The 27,358-nt window shown below is 37.8% G+C and overlaps 1 protein-coding gene across 3 annotated transcripts in view; it reads right to left on the bottom strand.

Moving 5' to 3' along the window:
• Nucleotides 1-27,358, bottom strand: part of FER (FER tyrosine kinase) — a 413,835-nt gene that overhangs the window by 5,559 nt on the left and 380,918 nt on the right. For all 3 annotated transcript variants that reach the window (XM_077757162.1, XM_077757161.1, XM_077757163.1), the window contains one exon: nucleotides 16,619-16,773. In XM_077757162.1, coding sequence (XP_077613288.1) covers nucleotides 16,619-16,773 — 155 coding nt within the window. The remainder of the gene's footprint in view (nucleotides 1-16,618; nucleotides 16,774-27,358) is intronic.

Below are 27,358 nucleotides of genomic sequence, written 5' to 3'. Positions count from 1 at the left end.
TATATATATATCCACATATATCCATATTTATATATAAATATAAATATTTATTATATATTATATATATTATATATTTATATATATATAAATATGGATATATATACATATATATAAATGTTGCTAAGACTGATATAAAAAATATTACAGCCTATGTTTTCTTCTAACCATCTTGTAGTTTCAGATCACACATTTAGGTCTTTATTTTGAGTTTATTTTTCTGTATGGTGTAAGAAAGTGGTCTAGTTTCATTCTCTTGGCTGAAGCTAGTTAGTTTTCCTCGCACCGTTTATTAAGAAGATGATCTTTTCCTTATTGTTCCCTTCGTTATAGATTAATGGACCATATAAACATGGGTTTATTTCTGAACTCTTTTCTGTTCCATTGATCTATGTGTCTATTTTTGTAACAGTACTATACTGTTTTGATTATTACAGCTTTGTAGTACATCTTGGAATCTAGGATTGTGATACTTCTAGCTTTGTGCTTCTTTCTCAATACTGCTTTGGCCGTTCTTGGTCTTCTGAGGTTCCAAACAAATTTTAGGATTATTTGTTCTAGTTCTGTGAAAAATATTATTGCTTTTTTCATAGGGATTGCATTGAATTTGTATATTGCTTTGGGTAGTATGGACATTTTAACAATATTATTTCTTCCAATCCATGAGCATGGTATGTCTTTTCATTTGCTTTTGTCACTTTCAATTTCTTTCATCATTTTTTTTTAATATAGAATATAGATCTTTCACTTCCTTGGTTAAGTTTCTTTCCAAGAAACTTGTGGTGTTCATACTAACATTCACAGTGATTGATTTGTGAATATTGAACAATCCCTGCACACCTAGAATAAATCCTACATGATTGTGGTGAATGATCCTTTTAATGTAATGTTTACTATGTAACAATGTTAATGTTTTGTTGAGAGTGTCTGAATCTTTATCAGGCCTGTAGTTTTCTATTTTTGTAGTGTCTTGGTCTGGTTTTGGTATAAAGGTAATGTTGGCCTAATAGAATTTCCTTCCTCTTCTGTTTCTTGGAGTAGTTTGAGAATATAGGTATTAACATTTATTTAAATGTTTGGTAAAATTCACCTGTGAATCCGTCTGGTTCTAGACTTTTGCTTGTTGGGGTTTTTTTGATTACCAATGCAATTTGGTTACTAGCAATGGTCTGTTCAGACTTCCTATTTATTCTGGATTCAGTTTTAGAAGATGATATGCTTCTAGGAATTTATCCATTTCTCCTAGGTTGTCCAATTTGTTGGCGTATAATTTTTGGTAGTATTCTGTTAGAATACTTTGTATTTCTGTCATCTTGGTTGTTCCATCTCTTTCATTTCTGATTTTATTTACTTGGGTACTCTCTTTCTCTTGATGCATCTGGCTAAAGGTTTAGCAATTCTGTTTATCTCTTCCTAGAGCCAGATCTTGGTTTCATTGATTTTTTTTTTCTATTGCTTTTTTAAGTCTCTATTTCATTTGCTTGTACTCTGATCTTTATTATTTCCTTTTTTCTACTAACTCTAGGCTTTGCATGTTCTTATTTTTCGAGTTACTTTAGATGTAAGGGCAGATTGTTTACTTGAGATTTGTTTTTTGTTTCTTGAAGAAGATCTGTATTCCTATAAATTTCCCACTTAGAACTGTTTTCACTGTATCTCAAAGATTTTGAAGTATTGTTTTAATTTTCATTGTCTCCGTGTATTTTTTTAAATATTTATCTTGGGGGGGGGACGGACGGAGGGAGGGAGGGAGAGAGAGAGAGGGAGGGAGGGAGAGAGGGAGAGAACTACAGTAGGGGAGGGGCAGAGAGAGAGAGAGAGACACACACACACACACACACACACACACAGGATCTGAAGCAGGCTCTGCACTGAGAGTGGAGAGCCTGATGTGGGGCTCAAACTCACAAACCATTAGGTCATGACCTTAAATGATTGAGCCACCCAGGCACCCCATCATTGTCTCCATGTATTTTTTACTTCCTCTTTGATTTTTTTTCATTGAATCATTGCTTGCTTAGTAGCATGTTGTTCAGGCTCCATGTGTTTGTGCTTTTCTAGTGTTTTTCTTGTAATTGATTCCTAGTTTCATACTGTTGTGATCAGAAAGATACATGATATGATATGTCTTCTTAAATTGAGACATGTTTTGTGGCCTAATGTGATCTATTCTGGAGACTGTTCCATGTGCACTTGAAAAGAAGTTAAATTCTGTTGCTTTTGGGTGGAATGTTCTGTATACATCAGTTAAGTCCATTGGTCTATTGTGTTACTCAAATACATTGTTTCTTTATTGATTTTATGCCTGGATGATCTATCCACTGATGTAGATAGGGTGTTAAAGTCCCCAACTGTTATTGTATTACAGTCAATTTCTCCCTTTATGTCTGTTAATATTTGTTTTATGTATTTAGGTGCCTCAAATTTGTATAGATATTTACAACTATTATATCCTCTTGCTGGCTTGATCCCCTTATTATTATGTATTGCCATTTTTTGTCTTGTTATTGTCTTCATTTTAAAGTCTATTTTGTCCTACATAAGTATTGTTCTTTCCTGTTATAATTTTCTCCTAATTATGGCCTTTTCTACTTAAAGAAGCCCCTTTCATATTTTTTTTTTGTAAAACCAGTTTCGTGGTGATGAACTCATTTAAATTTTGTCTGGAAAACTCTCTATTTCTTCTTGAATTCTGAATGATAACCCTGCCAGGTAGAGTCTTCTTGATTGTAGGTTTTTTTCTTTCAGTACTTTAAATATCATCATGCGATTCTCTTCTGGCCTGCAGACTTACTGTTAAAAGATAAGCCAATAGCCTTATATATTATATGTTGCTTTTCTTTTGCTGCTTTAAAAATTCTTAATATTTAATCTTTGAAATTTTAGTTTTATGTGTCATGGTGTGGATCTCCTTTATCTTCTTTGGCGCTCTCTTGCTTCCTGAACCTGGATGTCTGTTTCCTTCCCCAAGTTACGTAAGTTTTCAGCTGTTCTTTCTTTCTTTTTCTTTTTTTCTTAGTTTATTGTCAAGTTGGTTTCCATATAACATCAAGTGCTCATCCCAACAAGTGCCCTCCTCCATGCCCATCACCCCCCTTCCTCTCTTCCCTACCCCCATCAGCCCTCAGTTTGTTCTCAGCATTCAAGAGTCTCTCATGGTTTGCTTCCCTCCCTCTCCCCAACTATTTTTCCCCTCCTTCTCCCCCATTAGTTCCTCCTAATCCTCCTATACCTGCAAACATATGGTATCTGTCCTTCTCTGCCTGACTTATTTCGCTCAGCATAACACCCTCAAGGTCCATCCATGTTGCTACACATGGCCAGATTTCATTCTTTCTCATTGCCATGTAGTATTCCATCGTATAGATGAACCACATCTTCTTGATCCATTCATCTGTTGATGGACACTTAGGCTCTTTCCATGTTTTAGCTATTGTGGAGAGTGCTGCTATGAACATTGGGGTACATGTGCTCCTATGCATCAGCACTCCTGTATCCCTTGGGTAAATTCCTAGCAGTGCTATTGCTGGGTCATAGGGGAGTTCTATTGTTAGTTTCCTGAGGGACCTCCACACTGTTTTCCAGAGGGGCTGTACCAGTTTACATTCCCACCAACAGTGTAGGAGGGTGTCCATTTCTCCACATCCTTGTCAGTATCTATTGTCTCCTGATTTGTTCATTTTAGCCACTCTGACTAGCGTGAGGTGGTATCTCAGTGTGGTTTTGATTTGTATTTCCCTGATGATTAGTGACACTGAGTACCTTTGCATGTGTCTGTTGGCCATCTGGATGTCCTCTTTGGCGAAGTGTCTATTCCTGTCTTCTGCCCATATCTTCACTGGATTGTTTGTTTTTCGGGTGTGGAGTTTGATGAGTTCCTTATAGACTTTGGATACTAGCCCTTTATCTGATACATCATTTGCATCTATCTTCCCATTCTGGCAGTTGCCTATTAGTTTTATTGATTGTTTCCTTTGTTGTGCAGAAGCTTTTAATCTTGATGAGCTCCCAATAGTTCATTTTTGCTCTTGATTCCCTTGCCTTTGGGGATGTGTCAAGTAAGAACTTGCTGAGGTTGAGGTCAAGGAGGTTGTTTCCTGCTTTCTCATCTAGGGTTTTGATGGTTTCCTGACTCACATTCAGGTCCTTGATCCATTTTGAGTTTATTTTTGTGTATAGTGTGAGAAAATGATCTAGTTCATTCTTCTGCCTGTTGCTGTCCAGTTCTCCCAGCACCATCTGTTAAAGAGTCTGTTTTTTCTCCATTGGATACTCTTTCCCGCTTTGTCAGAGATTAGTTGGCCATACATTTGTGGGTCGCATTTTGAGTTCCCTATTCTATTCCATTGGTCTTTGTGTCTATTTTTGTGCCATTCAGCTATTATTTCTTGGAATAGGTTTTCTGCCCTTTTCTCTTTCTGGAAACCCTATAATGCGAATATTTGTTTGCCTGATGTTAAAATCAGGGCTACAATCCCTTATCCTCTTTAAAATTTTTTTTTTTTTTTTTTTTTTTTTTTACTTCTTGCTTTTCAGCTTGGGTGCTTTCCATTACCCTGTCTTCCAGATTGGTGATCTGTTCTTCTTTATCCCCTCTACATTTCTGTTGATTTTTCATTTTGGTCATGGTGTTCTTTGACTGAATGGCTCTCTTTTCATCTTCTATCTCTTAGTGAAGTTCTGACAAAGCTCATTCGGTCTTTTCTAGTCTGGTGCCCACCATTTGAACCCTTTGTCAAGTAGATTGGTTACCTCCATTTCATTTAGTCCTTTTATCTTTTCTCCTTTTAATGTTTATTGTTATTACTATTTTTATTTTTAAGAGAGAGTGCAAATAGGGGAGGGGACAGAAGTGGGCTCTGAGATGACAGCAGAGAGCCCTGTGTGAGGCTTGAACTCATGAACTGTGAGTTCACAACCCGAGCCAAAGTCAGATGCTCAATTGACTCAGCTACCCAGGCTCCCCATTTAGTTCTTTTTCTGAGGTTTTGTTTTGTTCTTTCATTTGGGGCATCTTCCTCTGTCTCCTCAATTTGCTTATCTTCCTGTGTTTATGTGAATGAGGCAAAATAGCTATGTCTCCTAAATTTGAGAAAATGGTCTCGTGTACGGTCATTGCCTCTGTAGACTGTGTGTGCCTGGTGACTTTGGCTGGCTGGTTGGAGCGTTGGCTGATGTGGGCTGGCAGGGCCTGCCACTGTGCTGGACTTCCCTGCTGGGATGGGTGGAGCTGATGTGGTCATGGGCCAGAGCCATCCCAGACTCTCTGCAGAGAGGGTGCTCTGGCAGGACAGCTGAAGCTTAAGTAGAAATGGGCTAGGGTAGTCCTGGGCTCTGCACACAAAGGTCACCCTGGCTGAAGAGCTAAGGCTAGAGTGGGAACAAGCCTGGGGTGCTCAATGCAGGCAGACGGTACCCTGGTGGGGTGGTTGAAACTAAGGAAGGCATGGGCCTGAAGTCCTGGGTTGCTCTATGCAGGGGGCATCCTGGTGGGGTGGCTAAAACCAGGGAAAGGTGTGGTCTGGGGCGGGGGGGAGGGCACTCAGCACCAGGACTGCCCTACTAAGTCATCTGGAAGCAAAATAGTATGGGCCTGGTGTGCTTCAGGATGGATTGCACCTGGGTCATCTTGGTGGGACAGCTAGAGATGGAATGGGCACTAATCAGGGACACCCTGGTGTATGCTGTACTGGGGTTGCCTTGTTAGGAGGGTTTGGGCTGGTGTGGGCTAGGGGTTCAGGGTTCAATGAGGTAGACTGGCTATCGAGGTGCAGGGGAATGCATACTATAGCACTTGCCGGCCCCTGTGATCTGGAGAGCGCTCCAGCAGCATCTATACCCTTTGGCAGAGTTATAGGGATGGATCTGTTATATTCTAGTTGCTCTTGTAAACCACAGCCTTTTTTTTTTTTATTATTCCTTTTCAGTGTCCTAGGGTATCTGGGGGCATGTATATCATCGTGGCTTTGATTTATATTTTCCTGATGATTAGTGGTGTTGAGCATCTTTTCATATACTTATTGGCTATACTGTATGTCTTCTTTGGAAAACTGTCTATTCAGATCCATTTCTTAATTGTTTTTATGACACTGAGTTATATGAATTCTTTTATATACTTCAGATATTACTAACCTTTCATCAAATAAATGATTTGCAAATATTTTCTCCCATTTAATAGGTTGCCTTTTCCTTTTGTTGATGCTTTCCTTTGCTGTGCTGAAACATTTAATCTGATGTAGTCCTATTACTTTATTTTGCTTTTTCTGCCTTTGCCTTTGGTGTAAAATCCAATAAACTGTTTCCAAGACCAAGTCAAGGAAATTACTGGCTATGTTTACTGTTAGAGGAGTTTTGTCGTTTTGAGTCTTATGTTCAAGCCTTGAATCCATTTTGAGTTAATTTTTGCGTATGACATAAGACAGTGGTCTCATTTCATTCTTTTGCATGTAATTGTGCAGTTTTCCCAGCACCACTTTTTGAAAAGACTGCCCCTTTCCTATTGTATATTGTTGGCTCCTCTGTTTTAAACTGATTAATCATAAATGCCTGGGTTTATTTCTGGGCCCTCCTGTTTCAGTGGCTGATGTATCTGTTTTTATGCCAGTATCATACTGTTGATTACCACAGCTTTTTAGTACAGTTTGACATCAGGGAGTACAATACCTCCAACTTTGTTCTTTCTCAAGATTGCCTTGGCTATTATGGTGTTTTGTGATTCCATACAAGTTTTAGAATTGTTCTATTTCTGTCAAAAAATACATTAAATCTGTAGATTGCTTAGGGTAGTACAGACATTTAACAATATTCTCATAATCCAGGAGCATGGAGTATCTTTCCATTCATTTGTATAGTCTTGATTTTTTTTTCATTAATATCCTACAGCATTTGTGTAGAAGTCTTTCACCTCCTATGTTAAATTTATTCATAGTTTAGTCCTTTTGATGTAATTGTAAATGAGACTGTTTTCTTAATTTCTCTTTCTAATAGTTCATTTTAAGGTATGAAAATGCAAGATATTTTTGTATTTTGTATATTGTACCCTGCAACTTTACTGAATTAGTTCTAACAGTTTATTGGTAGAGTCTTTAGGATTTCTATATATAATACTGTCATCTGAAAATAGGGATAATTTTACTTCTTTTCCACTTGGGATACTTTTTATTTTATTTTTTTAAGTTTATTTATTTTGAGAGAGAGAGAGTGTAAGTGGGGGAGGGGCAGAGAACTAGAGAGAGAGATTCCCAAGCAGGCTCTGCACTATTAGCACAGAGCCTGGCATGGGGCTTGAACTTGAAAACCATGAGACCATGACCTAAGCCAAAACCAGGAGTTGGATGCTTAACCAAATGAGCCACCCAGGTGCCCCTTATTTTATTCTTACCTAATTGCTCTGGCCACAACTTCCAATACTATGTTGAAGAAAAGTGGTAAGAGTGGGAATCCTTGTCTTGTTCCTGATGTTAGTAAAGTTTTAGTTTTTCATTGTTGACTATGATGCTAGCTGTAGGTTTGTGTCATATATGGCCTATATGAAGTTCAGGTATGTTCTTTCTATACTCAGTTTGTTGAGATTTTATCATAAATGAATGTTGAATTTTGTCAAATGCGTTTTATGCATCTATTGAGATAATTTTTATCCTTCATTTTGTTAATATGGCAGATCCCATTGATTGACTTGTGGATGTTAAAACATTCTTGCATCCCTAGAATAAATACCACTTGAATATGGTATATAACCTCTTAATGTATTGTTGAATTTGGTTTGCCAAACTTTTGGTGAGGAATTTTGCAGCTGTGTTCATATGGGATTTATGTAATCTTCCTTCATTGTGGTGTCTTTGGTTTTGATATCTGAGTAATGCCTTGTAAAATGACTTTTGGAAGCATTTATTCCTCTTGTATTTTTTTGAAGTTATATTATTTTCTTTTATTATTATTTTAAGTAGGCTTCACACCCATTGTGGGGCTTGAACTCATGACTCTGAGATTAACAGCTGCATGCTTTACTGACTAAGCCAGTTTTAAAGAAGAGTTTTAAAGAAGAATGAATACCAATCCTTTTAAATGTTTTGTAAGATTTATCAGTGGAATCATGTGGTCCTGGACTTTTGTTTGTTGCTTTTTTTACTAGTAAGAAAACTGAATCAGTAATTGGTTTGTTAAGATTTTCTACTTCTTCATAATTCAGTCTTGATATGTTGTATATTTTTAACAATTTATCTATTTCTTCTACTTTGTGTTGTTGGCATATTGTTGTTCACAGTAGTCTTTTATGATCCTTGGCAGTTTTGTGGTTTCAGTTGTAACTTGTCTTTAATTTCTGGTTTTCTTTGAGTCCTCTCTTTATTCTTGGTCAGTTGAACTGAAGGTTTGTCAATTTTGTTTATTTTTTTTCGGAGACCAAGCTCCTAGTTTCACTGTTATTTTTTAAAATCTCTATTTCATTTATTTCTGCTATTATCTTTGTTATTTCCTTCCTTCTACTAACTTTGGGTTTCATTTATTCTTCTTTTTCTAGTTACTTGATATATAATGTTGAGAGTTTTCTTTTTGTTTATTCCCATGAACTTTCCTCTTAGGATTTCTTTTGCATCATCTCTAAAGTTTTGGTATGCTGTATTTCCTTTTGATTTGTCTCAAGGTATTTATTTTCTGATTGCTCTTTTGAGGTCTTCTTTAACCCACTAGGTTTTCAGTAGCATGTTGTTTAATGTCCCAGAAATTGTGAAATTTCATAGCACTGTGGTCAGAAAAGATGCTCAATATGATTTCTATCTTCTTAAATTTATTAAGACTTGTTTTGTAGCCTAAGATATTATCTGTCCTGGAAAATGTTCCATGTGCACTTGAGAAGGATGTGTATTCTGTGGCTTTTGGATGAAACGTTCTGTATATGTCTATCAGGTCCATCTGGTCTAGTGTGTCATTTAAGGCCCCATATTTCCTTATTGATTTTTCAGTCTGGGTGATCTTTCCATTGATGTAAGTGGTGTATTGAAGTCATCTACATAATTCCTATTTCTGCCTTTACTCTGTTAATATTTGCTATATGTGTTTAGGTGAGTCTATATTGGCTACATAAATATTTACAAATGTTATATACTCTTTGCATTGGCCACTTTATCATTATATGGTGCCCTTTGTCCTTGATTACAGTACTTAAGTCTATTTGGTATGATACAAACATAACTACCTTAGCTTCCTTTTGATTTCCATTTGCATAAAGTATCTTCCTGTCTGTCTGCTTTGAGTGTTTGTATGTCCTTATATCTGCAGTGAGTTTCTTGTAGGCAGCACATAGATGAGCCTTGTTTTTGTTTTTCTTTTTATGCATTCAGCCAGTATGTGTCCTTTGATTGGAGAATTTTGTCTATTTACACTTAAGGTAATTGTTGATACATATGTACTTATTGCCAGTTTGTTAATTGCTTTCTGGCTATTTGTAATTCCTCTCTGTTCCTTTATTTTTCTCTTGTTCTTTTCCTTTGTCGTTTGATGACTTTCTTTAGTGGTATGCTTAAATTTCTAATTATCACTTGTGTATCAACAAAAGCTTTTTGCTTTGTAGTTACCATGAGGGTTATAAAAAACAACCTGTATTTATAACAGTCTATTTTAAGTTGATAACAAGGTTGAATGGATTCTAAAGCTCCAAAAAATACTCTCCCCTACAACATTTTGTTTTTGATGTCACAGTTGACATCTTTTTGTGGTTATTGTTACTTTTACTTCTAACCTTCATACAAGCTTTGTAAATGGTGTATCTATTACCTTTACTATACATTTACCTTTGTCAGTAAGATTTGTACTTTTGTGTGTTTTCTTGTTTCTAATAACCACCCTTTCTTTTCAGTTTAGATGTCCTTTTAACATCTCTTGTAAGGCTGGTTTAGTGGTGATGAACTCCTTAGCTTTTGCCTGTCTGGAGAACTCTGTGTCTCCTTCAACTCTGAATGATAACTTTGCCAGGTAGATCATTGTTGGTTGTAAAGGTTTTAGTTTCAGCACTCCGAATACATTGTGCTGCTCTCTTATGGTCTGCAAAGTTTCTGCCAGAAAATTTGCTGATAGTCTTATGGGGGCTCCCTTGTATGTAACAATTTGCTTTCCTCTTGCTGGTTTTAAGATTCTTTCCTTCTCTTTAACCTTTGACATTTTAATTATAATGTGTCTTGGTATGGATCTCTTTGGGTTCACTCTATTTGGAACTCAGTGCACCTCCTAGATCTTGGGTATCTGCTTTCTTCTCTAAACTAGGGAAGTTTTTTTTTTTTTTTAATGGTGTTTTTGAGAGAGAGAGAGAGAGAGAGAGAGAGCATGAGCAGGGGAAGGACAGAGAGGGAAACACAGAATCCGAAGCAGGCTCCAGGTTCTGAGCTGTCAGCACAGAGCCCAATGCAGGGCTCGCACCCACAAACTGGGAAATCATGTATGATCTGAGCCAAAGTTGGATGGTTAACCGACTGTGCCACCCAGGCACCTCTAAATTAGGGCAGTTTTAAACCAGTGTATCTTAATAAGTTTTCTATCCCTTACTCTCCCCCTTCTTCCTCTGGGAATTCTATACTACAAACGTTAGTCTGCTTGATAGTCCTTTAAGTACCTTGAGTTAACTTCACTTTTTAAAATTCTTTTTGGTGCTCTGAGTGGGTGAGTTCCACTGCTCTATCTTCGAGTTAACTGATCGTTTCATCTAGTCTCCTGGCAAACCCCTCCAGTGTATTTTTTTTCTAGCTCAATTACTGCATTTTTCAGCTTTGTGACTTCTCTTTGGTACTTTGTTAGATTTTCTATCTCTTCATTGAAGTTTCTCACTATGTTCATCTGTTCTTCTCCTCAGTTTGGTAAGCATCTTTGTGATCATTACTTTGAAGTCTTTATCAGGTAAATAATTTCTCTCTCTTTAACTAAAATTTTTTTTCCTGAGGTTTTCTTTTGTTCTTTCATTTGGAACATATTTCAATGTTTCTTCATTTTGCTTGACTTTGTGTCGGTTTTTATGCATTAGGTTAAACACCCACCTCTCCCAGTCTTGAAGAAGCAGCCTCATGTAATACATGAACTTCATCCATCAACTTTGCCCTAGCTCTTTGTTGTCTTCAAACCTTTGTGATTGACCATGTAGTCTATTTTGTTTTTAATAGCTCACGGTAGTTGAAAGTGTTCCTAGACCTACCAGTGTCCAAAAGAATCTCAGAACCAACACTGAGTTTGATTTGCAGCCAGAGCTGAAGCTACTGGCTAAGGTCCCACAGTCCTGTGGGACTACACATGTAAGTCCCATTGACCATCAGAGCCAGGTGACCTGGAGTTATCTCTTGGGCAACAGTTGCAAAAATTGAGGCTCCAGGTGAGTCCATATGCTCCTTTATGGGAGATACCAATAAGGTGGAATGAGGTAGAGGGAGAGTGTAAAGATGGTCCACAGCCTATGTTACCTGAGCCTCTAGACTGACAAACCTGAAGGCTGTCTCTCAGTCTGTCTGAAATCCCTGGACAGGCAAATAACCTTCTTTCACAGTCAGCTGTTGGCGCAGTGCCTTGAGGAATGGTAGCTTGCCAAGAACTCTCTCTTGATACAGTCTTATGGGACTCAAGAATGCAAGTCCTCCTTGGTCACCAGAGCCAGATCAAGGGGCATTCTCTGGATGGCAGTTCCCAAAACTGGAGCACCAGGTGTGTAAGAGCTTTCTGCTGAGAGATACTGGTGCTCCAGAACACAACAAGGGCAGAGCGTACACATTGTGATTGCCCTCTAAGGCCTCTGGAAAGAATTACAGTCAGGTCTTAGATGTGTGTTCACTTAGAAGCCTGCCCCTCTGATAAGCTAACAGGCCTCCTACAAAGAAAGGAAGAGCTCTTGGGCCTGTTGCCTCTTACTGTGTGCTATGGGTACTAGCTATTTAAGAACCTTTTCTCCATTGGTTACAGTCCTGTGGGATCTGTGAAAGTCAGTCCTGCTGACCACCACACTCCAGGTGATGTAAAGGTGTCCTCAGGTGGCATCTGCTAAAACCTGAGCACCAGACAAGAGTATAGGATCCTTTCTGGGAGACTCCAGCCAGCAAGATAGAGGGAGAGTGCAGAGATGGTGTCCACTGGCCTTTGTTTCTGGACAGAACCTCCATAGGCCTGTAAATGAGTACCATCATGAAGTCTGTCCTCAGGCCAAAGCTCCTGGAAAATCAAGTAAAGACTGTGGGTACACTGCTGTTTGTCAGGGCACCATGGTGGTAGCCTGCCAAGAACAATCTCCGGCTGTTACAGTCACATGGGACACAGGAATGCAAGCCCTCTGACCTCCAGAAACTGGTGATCCTGGGGTGTTCCCTGTGTGGCAGCTGCATAAACCAGAGCACTGGACATGTGTAAAACCTCCCCTTTGAGAGATACTGGTGCCCTGAGGTGCGACGGAGGGAGAGTGTGAAGGTGGCACTTGCCAGCCTCCATCCCTAGAAAGAATCCCTAGCCAAACCTCTAGATGTGTGTCAAATAAGATGACCTTAAGGCCTATACTTTAAGACTAGCAGATGAGCTTCCTTCACATCACCTGTCCATTGGCTGCTTCTGCTCTGAGCCCTAAGCAGGTGATTCCAAGCATGGAATTCGAAGAATTGTTTATACATTCTCTGTAGCCTTTTTGGTTGTCAAAGGTAGCTGTTTTGTGAGCTCATTTCTCAGGTGCAGGTCTGAAATGCTGGGGAGCCTGATGTGTGTGGGCTTAAATAATTAGCTCCTCAGGGAGAAGCTCTAAGTTTTTAGTTCCCTCCTGCGTATGGTTCTCTGTGCTGGGGATGAGGTTTATGGTGAGGCCGTGTCTCAGCCTGTCTTACCTGCTATGATACATTTTCCCCCTTGTTTGCCCAATATATGGTAGTTGCTTTTAGCTAGTTTGTAGGTTTTTTTTTTTTTTTTTTGAGAAAATTGTTCCATATGTAGCTGTAGACTTGGTGTACCTGTGAGAAGAGGTGTGACTTTGGAATGTTCCTATATTGTCATTTTGAACCAGAGCATTGTTGGGCAATTTTAATGGGTGAAGAGTAACTGGCAGTTGTACCGAGTTTTGCTACTTTTCCATCTTATTTGAGCCTCACAATACCCTCACATGGGAAAGGTACTATCTCCTCATCTTGCAAATTAGAAATCATAGGGGCAGAGAGGCAGATGACTTGACAAGGTCATGCAACTAACGATGTAACTAGTGGAAATCTGGCCCTGATGGTTGATCCAGGACTCTTCACTATAAACCATGCCTCCCTCTCAGTTCAGAGAACTTAGTTATGTCATGCTAATTAAATTAGAGGATGCATCAGCCCCAAATTCTTAAGTGACCAAAGAAAAAATGTCTTTTGCAATTTTCTTTGATTATTTCTGAGTTCAAGAGGAGTACCCTATTTGCCCTTTACAAACAAACAAAGTACTTTTGGTAACAGCTATATTGAGGATGGTAGCAACATGTGCTGAAAAGGCTATTGAGTATGCTACCACTGTGCTTAAAAAGGCAGTAGGGAGGGGAGTTTGTGTGTGTGTGTGTGTGTGTGTGCAATTATGTGTTGTGTGGCTAGAGATAGGTGGGAGAGGGGCTTATGTGTCACTCTAAGTCCTTTACTATTGCTTGAGAAAAAATAAGTATATTTGTCATTTTTTTAAAAAAAATGACGCAACAGTAATGACAAAATAATGGTGAAAGTTAAGTTGAACTCTAGGGCCATTAGGCAAAATTTCGTAGAGGTTCCTTAGACTGCAAGATTTTTCCATCAAACTTGCTCCCACATGTCATGGGAGACTTGGGCAGTATTTCAGCTACTCTGAGGCAAGAGAGAAGAAGAAGAATCAGGAAAAGAAAAGTGGGAAAGAAAAGACCCTTGGAGAGGAGGCAAAATTTTACTAGCAATCATAAAATAGTATTTGCATAAAACATGAAAGGAGTATAACAAGAAATACGTTTTTCAATAGATACTTATCTTTTTCACCCTTGTTAAACTCTGAAGGACTCCCTTACTGGGTTGGGTAATAAGTATTCTAGACTTCTGCCTCATCTACTGTTAAAAATCTCTCCTCCTTTGTCATGTAAATTGTTCTGCATTGTATTAAGTTAATATTAGAGACTGCCACAAAATCTCCCTCATTGCCAACCAAAGATCTTCATACCCCTTTTTATTATTTCAAATGCTGTAGGTCAGGTTCTATTGTGACAGTAGAGTTTTGATTTGTAAATACTTCAGTCAGCTTGAAATTCAACTACAATACATTTTGATTGAAAGGCAGAATTTTACTTGGCATAACTGATTAACAGTAAGAAGACTTTCAAAGGCAGTGAGGAAGATCTGGCCAACAGGGTTACAGCAAATTCTAGAGACCTAGATTTCAGGGTCTCCCCAGTCCAGTTCCAGCCCCTCTGCAGTGATACTGTGTAAGAACAGGAAGGGGTTAACAATGTTTTGTCACTTACCGAAAACGTCTGCATAAACAAGTTAAAATCTTTTATCCTGTGATAATTATTCACAGGAATATAATCTTAGAGTAATATCACTGTGGAAAATAGCAGGGCTGCCATTTTCTCTAGATTCTATGGGATAGTGGAATTAGTCTGTGATCATTAGAAAGCTTATAAAAATTTCTCTTGCTAGCACAAGGGAAGACAAATTAGAGGATTAGTACCCTAGTGTTAAGTTAAAAAACTTCATGATTGGAAACTAGAACAACTTAGTCAATTGCTCACGATGACAACTACCTATAACATATTCTCCATAGTATCATTAGTATCCAAAACACAAAACAGATCCTAGTATCTAAAGCAGCTCCAACTAACTTCAAAACCAATCCTAGAATTACCACATGACTTCTAGCATATATCCAGAATAACTAATAACAGGTACTCAAATCCTTAGAGACAAATGTTCATAGCAGCATTATTTTTAGTTAGCCAAAAGGTGAAAACTGCTCAAATATGAATCCAAAGATGAATGGATAAATGAATTATCATTATATACAACGGAATATTATTCAGCGATAAAAAAGAATGAGGTTAATTATAAATGCTACAACATGGATGAACTTCAAAAACATGAAAGTAAAAGAAGCCACACACAGAAAGTCACATATAGGATGATTCCACTTATATGAAATACGCAATATTGGTAAATCCAAAGCAACAGAAAGTAGACATGTGTTTGCCAGTGGCTGCAGGGAAAGGAGGAATGGGGAGTAAACGGGTAAAGGGTATTATTTTGGAGTGATGAAAATGTTGGAATTACAAAGGGGTAGTGGTTGTACAACATTCTGAACTGTACTAAATACCACTGAATTATTCACTTTAAAATGGTTAATTTTATGTAATATAAATTTTACCTCACTCAAAAGCTTTGTTTTTATTTATTTATTTTAATAAATGCTTGTTCATTTTTGAGAGAGACGGAAACACTGAATCTGAAGAAGGCTCTGATATGTCAGTACAGAGCCTGATGTGAGGCTTGAACTCACAAACTATGAGATCATGACCTGAGCCATAGTCGGACGCTTAACCAACTGAGCCACCCGGGTACCTCTAAAAGCTTTGTTTTTAATTTAGGCATTGAATTAAGACATTTATAAATGCCTTATTATTTTTTGTGATGAATTTTCATTTTGAATCAATAAAGAATCATTTTATGATTTTTCAGTGCAAAACATACAATATCCATTCACCAAACCATGGGTCACATGCTGCTTCCCTTAATGAGAATGTAATTTATAACTTAAAGTACAATCTGTCTCGCTTTAATTCTTGAACTGTCACCCATCTTGTTATAGCCCATTTTATCTCAACCACAGATAACACAACCTGTATTTATTTCCATTTAAAGTGACACACAAAAAATTCCCTGCTGTTTTAAAATATAACTCCCATCTCTCTCTCCAACATTTATACAGGTTCCAGAGACTAAAATGCGAAGGAACCATGTCAGTTTTCAGAGTGAGAAACTATAGAGTTGACAATATTTTAAAACCTATTATTAGGGGCACCTGTGTGGCTCAGTCAGTTGATCATCTGACTTTGGCCCAGGTCATGATCTCATGCCTGGTTCATGAGTTCGAGCCCTGCGTCAGGCTCTGTGATGACAGCTCAGAGCCTGGAGCCTGCTTTAGATTCTGTGTCTTCCTCTCTCTCTTTGTCCCTCCCCTAGTCACACAAACACGCTCTCTCTCAAAAATAAACATTAAAAAAAATTTAAAACCTATTATTAGATGAGGTTATTATACCAATTAGAAGACATCCAAAAGCAATGGTCCAGAGCCACAACAACCTTTTATTAGTCAAATTATACAGTGAATGTAAAGTAAAAATAATCATTTTTTGGATTAAAACCCCCCTCAGATATATAGTCCTATTTAAAAGTGCTTGGGAAGTATATCCATCTTTTAAATCTAGCAATCTTACATCACGAAATTTGATCAACAAAGCCAATGAATTAGGTTTCTGCTCATGTGTAAGTACAAAATATGAACACTTAAACATTATCGTGATTTTCAAATCATTCTAACTTGGGCTCTGCTTTACTCCTGCAACTTTACTTGTGAATGTTTTGTGCTGATGCAGTACATTTTTACCACCAAAAAGAAAAGCAGAGTCTATTCTTACCATAATTAAGAGCTTCTGGTGCTGTCCATTTAATGGGAATCTGCTTTAAGCCAGAAGATGAATACACTCCACCATCCTCTTGACGAGACATTCCAAAGTCACTGATTTTCAGAACATTATTTTCACCTACCAGGCAGTTTCTTGCAGCAAGATCCCTAGGTTACAATAAGACATAGAAAATACCTATTAAAACAAATTGAAAGCTGCTTTCACATTTATGACTTCCACACTTTGCATTTTTACATTTGCAATGTATTTATAATGAGGTTAAGAATGCTTGTGATTTACCAGTCCTTCTCATCTTTTCTGTCACAGGTAAAAATCACCAGTGAGAATATTTGCATAGGGAACAGGCCCCATGCTAATTTGCTAGGCATTGCATATATTTCCATTTAAATAGAAAAACTTGGATTCTAGGGTTAAGAGAAAATCAGAGGAGAGGCTAAGTAAACTTGGCATTATTTCTCACTGGACTGTTTCACATAACTTTCTGTGATGATGGAATATTCTCTATTGGTGCTGTGCTGCCCAATAGGTAGTCTTTAGCCACGTGTGACTATTGAACACTTGGAATGGAACTTGTGTGATCAAGAAACTGAATTGTTAAATTTACTTTCAGTGAATTAAATTTAAATAGCTGTATGTCACTAGATAGCCTTTGGCTGCTGTAGCTTTAGAGCTTCTGAAAAGGTAGAGAATGGCTGAGGTTCCAGAGAGACTGGGGACTCTGTCTACTGCATCCGGGGCAGGCAAAACTCAGCATGATCTGGCTCTATCTCTCTCTCCCACCGCATCTTGTTCCATTCTACATTATTTCTAAATTCTACCCATGCTGGGCTTCTTTATGTCCTTTTTAAAAAATTTTTTGGTTTAATTTTGAGAGAGCGAGCGAGCACTAGCGGGGAAGGGAGACACAGACTCTGAAACAGGCTCCAGGCTCTGAGCTGTCAGCACAGAACCCAATGCGGGGCTCGAACCCACGAACCGTGAGATCATGAATTGAGACGAAGTCAGAAGCTTAACCAACTGAGTCACCCAGGTGCCCCTGGGCTTCTTTATGTCCTTAAATGCAGGACAGATTCCTGAAACGTGACAAGTTTATTTCTACCATAGGGCCTTAAAGTTAGCTGTTCTCTTTGCCTGGAGTGTTTTCCTCCTAGGCTGTAGCATAGCTGACTCCTCTTCATTTATTCTTAGCTCAACTGCCCTCTTCTCAGAGAAGTCTGTCTTGACCACCCTTAACTGATAAAAAAAGATAGCAGGGAGCATAACAGATGAAGTCTCTTCTCTAATTCTAGTGAGAAGCCCTTCAATAATCAAATCTATATATGTACATAAATGCTTATACATGTTTATATATGTATATATGTAGAGAAAGTATATACAGGTACAAATATATACATACACACACAGAGAAAATCAGATAATATTTCAAAAGGTGTTGAATATTAAGAAAAAAGTTTTATAAAAGGAGAGATTTACTAGAGTGAATCCTAATTTAGATAGGCTACTAGGAAGGTCTCTGATAATGTAGTATTTGATCAAAGATGTGAAGGAACTAAAGAAGGAAGCCCTGGGGATATCTAGAAAAGCATTTAAGACGTGATAGATACAAAGACCTTGAAATTGGTACATGCTTGGTATATTCAAGGAACATTAAGGAAGACAGTATAGCTGGTATAGAATGAGTGACAGGGAGAGAATAGTAAATTTAATCAGGGGGTTAGCCAGGACCAGGTGATGTTTAGCTTTCTCATAGTAAGTTCCTTGGATTTTATTCACAGTAAGCTACGAGGTAACCAGAGAGTTCTGCACACAGGAATGATGTGCTCTGACTTATATTTTGAAGGACTATATCCTATTGTGTGGAGAATGAACTGGTAGACCCAGAGAGAAGACTACTTCAGAAGCCCAGGAGAAGCAACGATATCCTGCACTAAGATGGAGTCATCAGATTTGGGATGTATTTGAAAAGTACCATCAATAGGCTTTGCTGGTAGATTGCGTATAGAAAAGGAGACAAAAAGAATCACGAATGACTCCAAGATATTTAGGTGTGAGCACTGGAAAGATGGAACTGACATATATTGAAATGGGGAAGATTAGTGGGGGGACTGAGGACTAGATTCATAAAGCTTGGTGGAGCCAGTTGCCTCCTACTGTCCATTTCCTCTTCTTTTTTAGTAAAAGAATCCTAATTTTAGCTGAATATATTGCTATCCATCTAAAAACTATACTTTCCAACTACCCCTGCAATGAGATGTGACCATAATCTAAGTTCTGGACAATGAAATGCAAGCAGAAGAGGTGTAGTCTTAGAGAAATTTCTTTAAAAGAAGGAATTATCATTATATTTATCCCTCCTGCTAACACAAAGAGGAAGCATACTGAAGTTGGAAAAGCATCAGGAGATAAGGGACATGGGTCTCTAATGAGTATGCTACACATGGTCTGGACTGTCTACTTCTGTATACCTGGGATTTTTTTTTTTTAAATGTATGAGAGTTTCTTTTCTTTTGGTGTGTGTTTTGTTACATGAAGTCAAAATTAATCCAGTATGGGTGGGGGAGGGCCTTGGTTTTGGACATGAAGTGTTTACTAGATACCCAAGTATAAATGTTGAGTAGGCAATTAGGTCTATTAGTCTGGAGATCAGAAGAGGTCTAAGAGTTGTCAGCTTTCGGATTTGAAGCTATGGAATTAGAGAATGCTTTCACCTAGAGAGTGAGTATAGAGATGAAATAGAGGTGTTCAGGGACTAAGCCCTAGAGCACACCATTATTTAGTTTCTTGTTTTGTAGCCTTCCCCCTCAATTCTCTTGTAGCTTTCCCCTGATATGGACTCTACTTACACAGTAATACAAGGTAGGCAACATCAGTGTCTGAAAAGTAATAGAAAGCACAACTTTGTGCCCTGAGGAACTAGGAAAAGAGGTCCTTGGAAGTACAGGGAAAATCATAGAGGGCAAACAGCCAAAAGAAGAGTATTACCTGGTCCCATGTTTGAACCCACACAAGTCTCAGCCCAAGTCCTGAGCAACACATTTGATGGGCAGACCTGACTCCATTTAGAGAACTAAATTCATTTAAACCACTGCCCATGTCTCAAAATCACACAGGGCGGACCAAAACACAGGCTTTGAGAAGGTAACTTTGAGAAGTGATTTGAATCACTAAGAGACAGAATTTGCAATCTGAACCTGAGTTGACTGCGTGCTTAAAAAAAAAAAACAAAAACAACAATCTCCAGCAGAATTATAACAGGGACTTTGAGCCCATAAAATGTAACATTCACAATATCTAGGGCACAATTCAAAATTGCTAAACATACAGAAAAGAAGAAAAATGTGATCAGTATTAAAGGGACAACAAATTAAAGGACAACAGTATTAAAGGCATTAAACAAATGCCAACATGATAGTAATCAGATATAAAGCAGCTATTATAACTACGCTCCATAAAATAAAGGAAAACACATTTGAACTTAAGGGAAAGCATACAATAAAAACTATAAAAAATATGAACTTAAATATCTGAAATGAAAAATCACTACATAGGATCAGAAGCATACTGGTGATAACAGAAGAACGAGTCAGTAAGCTTGAAGATAAACCACTATAAAATAGCCCAGTTGAAGGACACAAAGAAAGGAAAATAGAAAAATGTGAAAAGAGAATCAGGGACCTATACAATATCAAAAGATTGAAATACATGTTGTTATTGGTGTCCCAGTAGTAGAAGAACAAAGAGACTGAGGTACAAAATAGGTTTAAAAAATAGTGACTAAAGAATTCCATATTTAGTTAAAAGAATTAAATTTGCATATTCAAGAATCTCTGTGAACTCCAAACAGGATAAAAATCAAAGAAAAAAAAACACCTACACATACCCTAATCAAGCTGCTAAAATCCAAGGAAAAGAAACCTTCTTAAAAGCAGATAGAGAATATGACACATTCAATACAGAAAATGATTCAAATAATCATAGATTTCTAAAAAAAATTATGGGGGTAGAAGGCAGTGAAATAACATCCTTAATTTGTTAAGATGGCAATTCTTCCCAGTTGATCTATAGATTTAATGTACACCCAATCACAATTCTAGCAGATGTCTGTCAACCCAGAATTCCATAGCCAGCAAAAATATCCTACAGAAATGAAAGCAAAATAAAGATGTCATATGAAATATAGCAGAGAGAATTCATTGACAGCAGATCTACTCTACCAGAAACACTAGAAACAGTATTTCAGGCTACAGGGAAATGAAAGAAATCTGCAATATCAGGATGGAAGGAAACACAGCAGGAATGGTCAGTTTGTGGGCAAATATAAATTTTTCCTTTTAAGTTCTTTAAAATGTGACTGAATATTGAAAATGAATACTATAGCATTATCTGACCAGGTTTTCAATGTATGTAAATGTTATACATAGAACAACTACCAGATTAAGGTTGGGCGTTAGCAAAGGGACCCTTATGATTGCAAATTTTCTACATTTTACATAAAGTGATACAATATTAGCTCTAAGTAGTCTGTGGAAGGTTAGATGTATGTATTTCAATCTATAGAGCAACTCCTAAAAAAGGTGTAAAGAGATAAAGCTAAAGCTAAAACGTCAAGATATCAAATCAAACGGAATGGTAAAAAAATCAAATATTCAAAATATCAGTATCAAGACTAAGAAGTGGTTGTTACTACTGATTCTATAGACAGAACATGATATACATAATAATAGTTCTATATTTACTAACAAATATAAACTTGGTATCAAAAGATATTCCCAAAAAGCAAACTCCAACCCAGATGGATTCATTAATAAGTTCTGTCATACATTCAGGGAAGAAATAACAAAAGTATGGGAACTTTTTCAAAAAAATAGAGTATTTGCCTTACTGATTTTATGAGGCCAGTAGAACTGTAATGTAAAACCTGACAAAGATACCATCAAAGAAATTACCGAAAAATACTCTCATGAAGACAGAAACAAAATATTATCAAATCAAATCCAGTAATATATATAACAAAAATAGCATGTCATGACCAAGTAGGGCTTATCTAGTAAGTCAAGGTTGGTTTACATCTGAAAATTAATGTAATTCACTAGATTGACAGAATATAGGGAAGAAACCCCCAGGATCATTCCAATTGATACAGAAAAAGCATCTGACAACATTCAATATTTGCTAACGATAAAATGCTCAGCAAACTGGAAAGACCAAAGAGCTATCTAAACCTGACAAAGAGCATCTACAAAAAAATTCAACCACTATATCATACTTAATGGTGAAAGACTAAATTGCTCTTCCTTGGGATCAAAAAAGAATGCCTGCTTTCACCACTTATATTCAAAAGGACCTCTATTCTTGAGGTCCTAGGCTCTGAAATAAGGCATAAAAACAAAACAACAACAACAACAACAACCCCCCCTTCCCCNNNGATATCACACACAAGTAAAATAAGCCCTACTGGCACTATTTACAGACATTTTTTTTTTTCTATAGAAAAATCTCAGGCTAGAGAACAGAGGCAGTAGCCTCTGTGACATTGGCTGTAGCAACTTCTTTCTAGATATGTCTCCTGAGGCAAAGGAGACAAAAGCAAAAATAAACGATTTGGACTTCATCAAAATAAAACTGCAAAGTGAAGGAAACAATCATCAAGACTAAAAGGCAACCTACAGAAAGGGAGAAGATATTTGCAAATGACATATCCAAAAAAGAATATCCAAAATACATAAATAACTTATGAAACTCAATACCCACAAAACTAATAATCTAATTAAAAATGGGCAGAAAATATGAACACACGTTTCTCCAAAGAAGACATCCAGATAGTCAACAGACACATAAAAAATGCTCAACGTCACTCACCATCAGGGAAATACAAATCAAAACTGCAATGAGCTATCACTTTACACCTGTCAGAATAGCTAAAACCAACAGTACAAGAAACAGGTGCAGGTGAAGATGTGGAGAAAAGGGAACCCTCTTGTACTGCTGGTGAGGATGCAAGCTGATGCAGCCACTGTGGAAAATAGTATGGAGATTCCTCAAAAAGTTAAAAATAGAACTATCGTAAGATACAGTAATTGCACTATTAGGTATTTACCCATCGGATACAAAAATACTAATTCAAAAGGATACATGTACCCCAACGTTTATAGTAGCATTGTCTACAATAGCCAAATTATGGGAACAAATCAAGTGTCCATCGACTGATGAATAAAGAAGATGTAGCGTGCACACACATACACACATATAATGTGGATTATTATATAATGGAGTATTACTGAACCATAAAAAATGAAATCTTGCCATGTGCAACAATGTGGATGGAGCTGGTGAGTATTGTGCTAAGTGAAATTAAGTCAGAGAAAGACAAAAACAATATGATTTCACTCATATGTGGAATTTAAGAAACAAAATGAATGTTTTGGGGACAAAAACGGGGGACAAAAAGAGAGGGAAGCAAACCAAGAAACAGACTCTTAACTATCAAGAATTGATGGTTACCAGAGGGGAGGTGGGTGGGGTAGGTGTGATGGAAACAGGTGATGGGGATTAAGGAGTGCACTTGTGATGAGCTCTGTATGCTGTACGGAAGTGCTGAGTCACTATATTGTGTGCCTGAAACTAACATTACACTGCATGTGAACTAGAATTTAAATACACACTTTAAAACAATCTTAGGAAATTTACATAACAAAAATTAGAATAAATTTTTTTCATCTACAAATAAGGGTAGCAAAAGACAACCAAGTCCCTTATACTTAAAACTACAAAATTTGACAGAGAAAAAAATTGTCAATAAGCCAGTGGAAAGATACTTATTCTGTGCTCATTGGGTAGAGGACTCAATATTGTTAAGATGGCCATTTTCTGCAAATCTGTAAATTTAATGTACTCTGAACCATTGTTATAGCAGATAGCTTTGTAAAATTAGACAAGCTGCTTTTAAAATGAATATGGAAATGCAAACATTCTAGAATAATCAAAATTTTTAAAAAGTACAGAGTTGGGAGTGCTTGGTGGCTTAGTCTGTTAAACATCCAACTTCAGCTCAGGTCACGATCTCATGATTTGTGGGTTCAAGCCCTACGTTGGGCTCTGCTTTGACAGTGCCAAACCTGCTTGGGACTCTGTCTCCTCCTCTCTCTCTGCCCCTCCTGTACTCATGCTTTTTCTCTCAAAATAAATAAACTTAAAAAAAGTACAGAGTCGAAGGGCTTAACCTAAACTGATTTTAAATCTTAATATAAAGCTATTGTAATCAATACTGCTCAGGAAATGCACAAAGATATGATAGCTCAATGGAAAGGAAGGTCCAGAAATATATCGACAAATGTATGGTTGACTCATTTTTGACAGAATTACAATGGCATCAGTGCACATCTCCAACTCCTAGTTAGCTGCCAAGGCTTGGAGTAAAGTGCCATTACTCTTGGTCAGAATGAGTTTTAATTCACTGCAACATCTTAGTCGTTTACAGAATTTCTGTGTTCATGCTTTCCTCAGAATAACACCTACACTTTACAACTACCTGTACTTTCATTGTCATAATCATCTTCAGTATACCACTGTCTGAGAAACGAGGATTACAGTTCTGTGAGGGATCAATCTAAAACCAATTTAGAGATATCTTCAATCAATGTAAATAGCATTTCAATAACATTAACAGAAAACTCTACCTTTTTGGGGTTGCATGAAGTTCAAGTGACTAGAAATATCTTTTTTGGCATAATGTATGATTTAAAACTTTAGGCCTTCAAGCAATTGGCACCACATACTCAATGCTTGCCTAATGTTCTAATAAGTCTCAAAGAAGATAGGAAAAGCAGATATGATCTCTGGACTGAGACACTGATGATGTAATTTGGGAGGTAAGGCAGACATATACCATTCCCCCTTCTTCTTCTCCATACCTTTCATTATTAAGCTTGCTATTGCCCTGAGTCAGAGAGTCTGGGAGATACATTGGTTATCCCTGCCTCTTCAAGCATGAAACTGCTAGAGAACAAGCTTATATGAGCTAGTGTGTTACAGACTGCAAATCCTATAGGAACTCCGAGATGAGAAATCTCATAATAGACTGGTGGTGTCGTTCACAGGAGGTATCAGAGATAGCTATATCTCACCACATGCAGAGGAATAGAACAGCAAACACTGCTGACTGCCAAAAGGTTATGGAAATGTTCCACTTATGTCTGCCGAGTAATCTTCCTTGAAGATACAAAGTCAGACTTCTGAGTGTGTACCAGAGGTGTCTTACAAAGTCATACATAAGATGAGACAGTCTAATTAAGGATAATATGAGAACAGAGAGCAGTTATAGGAATCCCAACTCCAGCAGGAAATAAAGCAGAGTAAATTTTCTTTGCTATTTGGAAAGCACAATAGTGGGCATCTTGTTCTGTGAAGATGTCTCCTAGAGCAAATACTATGGTAAACCAGGAACATCCAGGAGGCTGGGCCAGGGTTCTCTTTGTCTGGATGAGTTAAACTGGACATCATTTACTGCTTGTAGCTATTATTACACAAAGTCAGGATTTATCCTTCATATAGGAAAGGAGTTAGATAAATATTTGTGGTTTGTTTTTGTTTTGTACAGAAACTATTCCCATTGGGTCTGGCCAATACTGAGACACAAATAAATAGCAACATTCAGGAGGAGAAAACCTCTTTAAGGCCCTAAGGTTTTCTTATATATCTGACTAAAACATGGCATAAAACCAACAATGGTGGCAGAAGGGGATAGTAAATGAACCAGATATTTGATGTATCACATCATGTACCACTTAATCCACGCCCAATGGCTACAACTCTTGAATTTGAAATAACAAAAGAGCCAAAATTGGTTACCTTTAAGAGGAGACTCTTCAAACTCCCTCCCTTCAAAAACCCCCAAGGAAAAAAAATCAAAAAACCTCCCCCAAACCCCAGAAATTGTTTGTATTAACAAGCATATGAAAGATCTATTTTCTGAAAAAGCCAAAAGTCATCAACTGCTTTAAAACAATGTATGTGAGTGTTTTAACGGAAGGAGAGTAGGAATGCATATTTCTCATTGAAAATTTTGGCACACAATAACAGAAATAGAACTGTCAACTGTCTCATAGAATGGACCAGGACACTGAGGTTGGGCACGGTGGAGTGTCTTTGGCAACACAGCTGACACATTGGGGACCAGTTTCTACTGGGCAATACCAAAGCCATTACTGAGCTGACAGTGAAGGGATCAGAGATTAGCCAACGAGGAGATGACCAGCAGACTCTTCTGCAAGTCCGATGCTGTTCATTCCCACTTCAGAATCTACCTTATTTTTCCTTTGAATAAAGTACATGTAAATACAAAAATCTTCCTACATTTCTCATTTTCAAGCACACCCTGATTTCACTCCTCGTTTTCCACTGGTCTCTCTTCCCTTCATAACCTTCTCCATCAAACTTTGTACCCGTCAACTGGGGACTTCTCCACCCATTATTATTGAGGCACTTATTTCTAAAAGTACGGCTCCAAAGGAAGTCCCAAATGCAAAACTGAAAATTAGTCCTATATATTAAACTGCTTTTTCTCTTCCTTGGAAAAATTGTTCAGTATCACAGACTTCTGGGAGGTTGGAAACAAAAGTGGTGCTTCTGTGAATACAGTAACAGACCAGGCTGGAGGGAGGGTTAGAGTATAATTTATGCCTTTTCTGCTCAGGGCTGGCCCAAGGCCCTACAGGTATACATGGTAAGAGCCAAAGGAATTCCTGTTCCTAAAATTGCCCTTTTGCTGCCTACTGAGGCACAGAATCCTATTTGTGTGTCTTCATTTACTTAAAGCCACTGCTAAAATGCAAATTCATTACCTGTGGGGAAGGGGGCACATATTACCTTTGAGTCGCATTTTGGTATAAATTATTTGAACGCATAAATATGTAAAAAGACATACAAAGTCTTAAGGAAATGGGATGATAGAGCAGGTGTGTGAGAAGAGGGGGAAAGCGAAAATGGATCAGCACAGGGAACTGGCAAAGAGCAGTCTGCACAAGGCACACAGTGAGTGGGCTCCTGTGGGAAAAGTCACCGGGTGAATATGCAAAGGTGTGCCGTGGCACTGGGGAGGGGCAGCAATGCCAGTGTAACTTCTAAAAAGTTTGTTTAGGGCTAGCTCCAGTGTATTTACTCTAAACCAAGTCACCTTCTTCTCAACAGCAGGGGAAGATCATCACTGGGGGCTTGATCTATTTATACAGGAGAAATGCTCCACTGGGCTGCACCTGGGGAGAAACCGAGACCTCTGGAGACTTCCTCTAAGGACGCTGCTTCCTTATAGTTGGGACAGAAGCAACCAAGTCCTTGCCTGGCACGGCTGACTGATGGAGAGCCAGTTATGAAAGCTACTGTAAATCATCTGCCTTTACTTAAAGTGGACATGTTGACCACACACACAAGCGCTTACTTCTTTTGGCTCTTTCATCCCTCGGGTGAATTCTCTGTGAGAAAATTCTGTTTGGCAATGCACATACACCAACTCTATATATTCTTGTATTTAGCTTAAAAATCAAATTCCTAGGCGGTTAGCTAAAACAAAGGGACTCATATGATATCTGGATATTGACAAAAAATTCAGAACCAAACACATATCACGGTAACATTTGTCTCAGTCCTAAATTTACCTGAGAACCCAAGGGAAACTTCCCTTGCATTTAACTTCTGTGATTAGCCTGGATGGTTTATAGTTTTATGAAATGCGTGCTC

Source organism: Crocuta crocuta, unplaced genomic scaffold (genome assembly GCF_008692635.1).
Source record: "Crocuta crocuta isolate KB4526 unplaced genomic scaffold, BGI_CrCroc_1.0 scaffold131, whole genome shotgun sequence".
Classification (NCBI taxonomy): Eukaryota; Metazoa; Chordata; class Mammalia; order Carnivora; family Hyaenidae; genus Crocuta; species Crocuta crocuta.
This window is presented reverse-complemented; position numbering and strand designations above follow the sequence as displayed.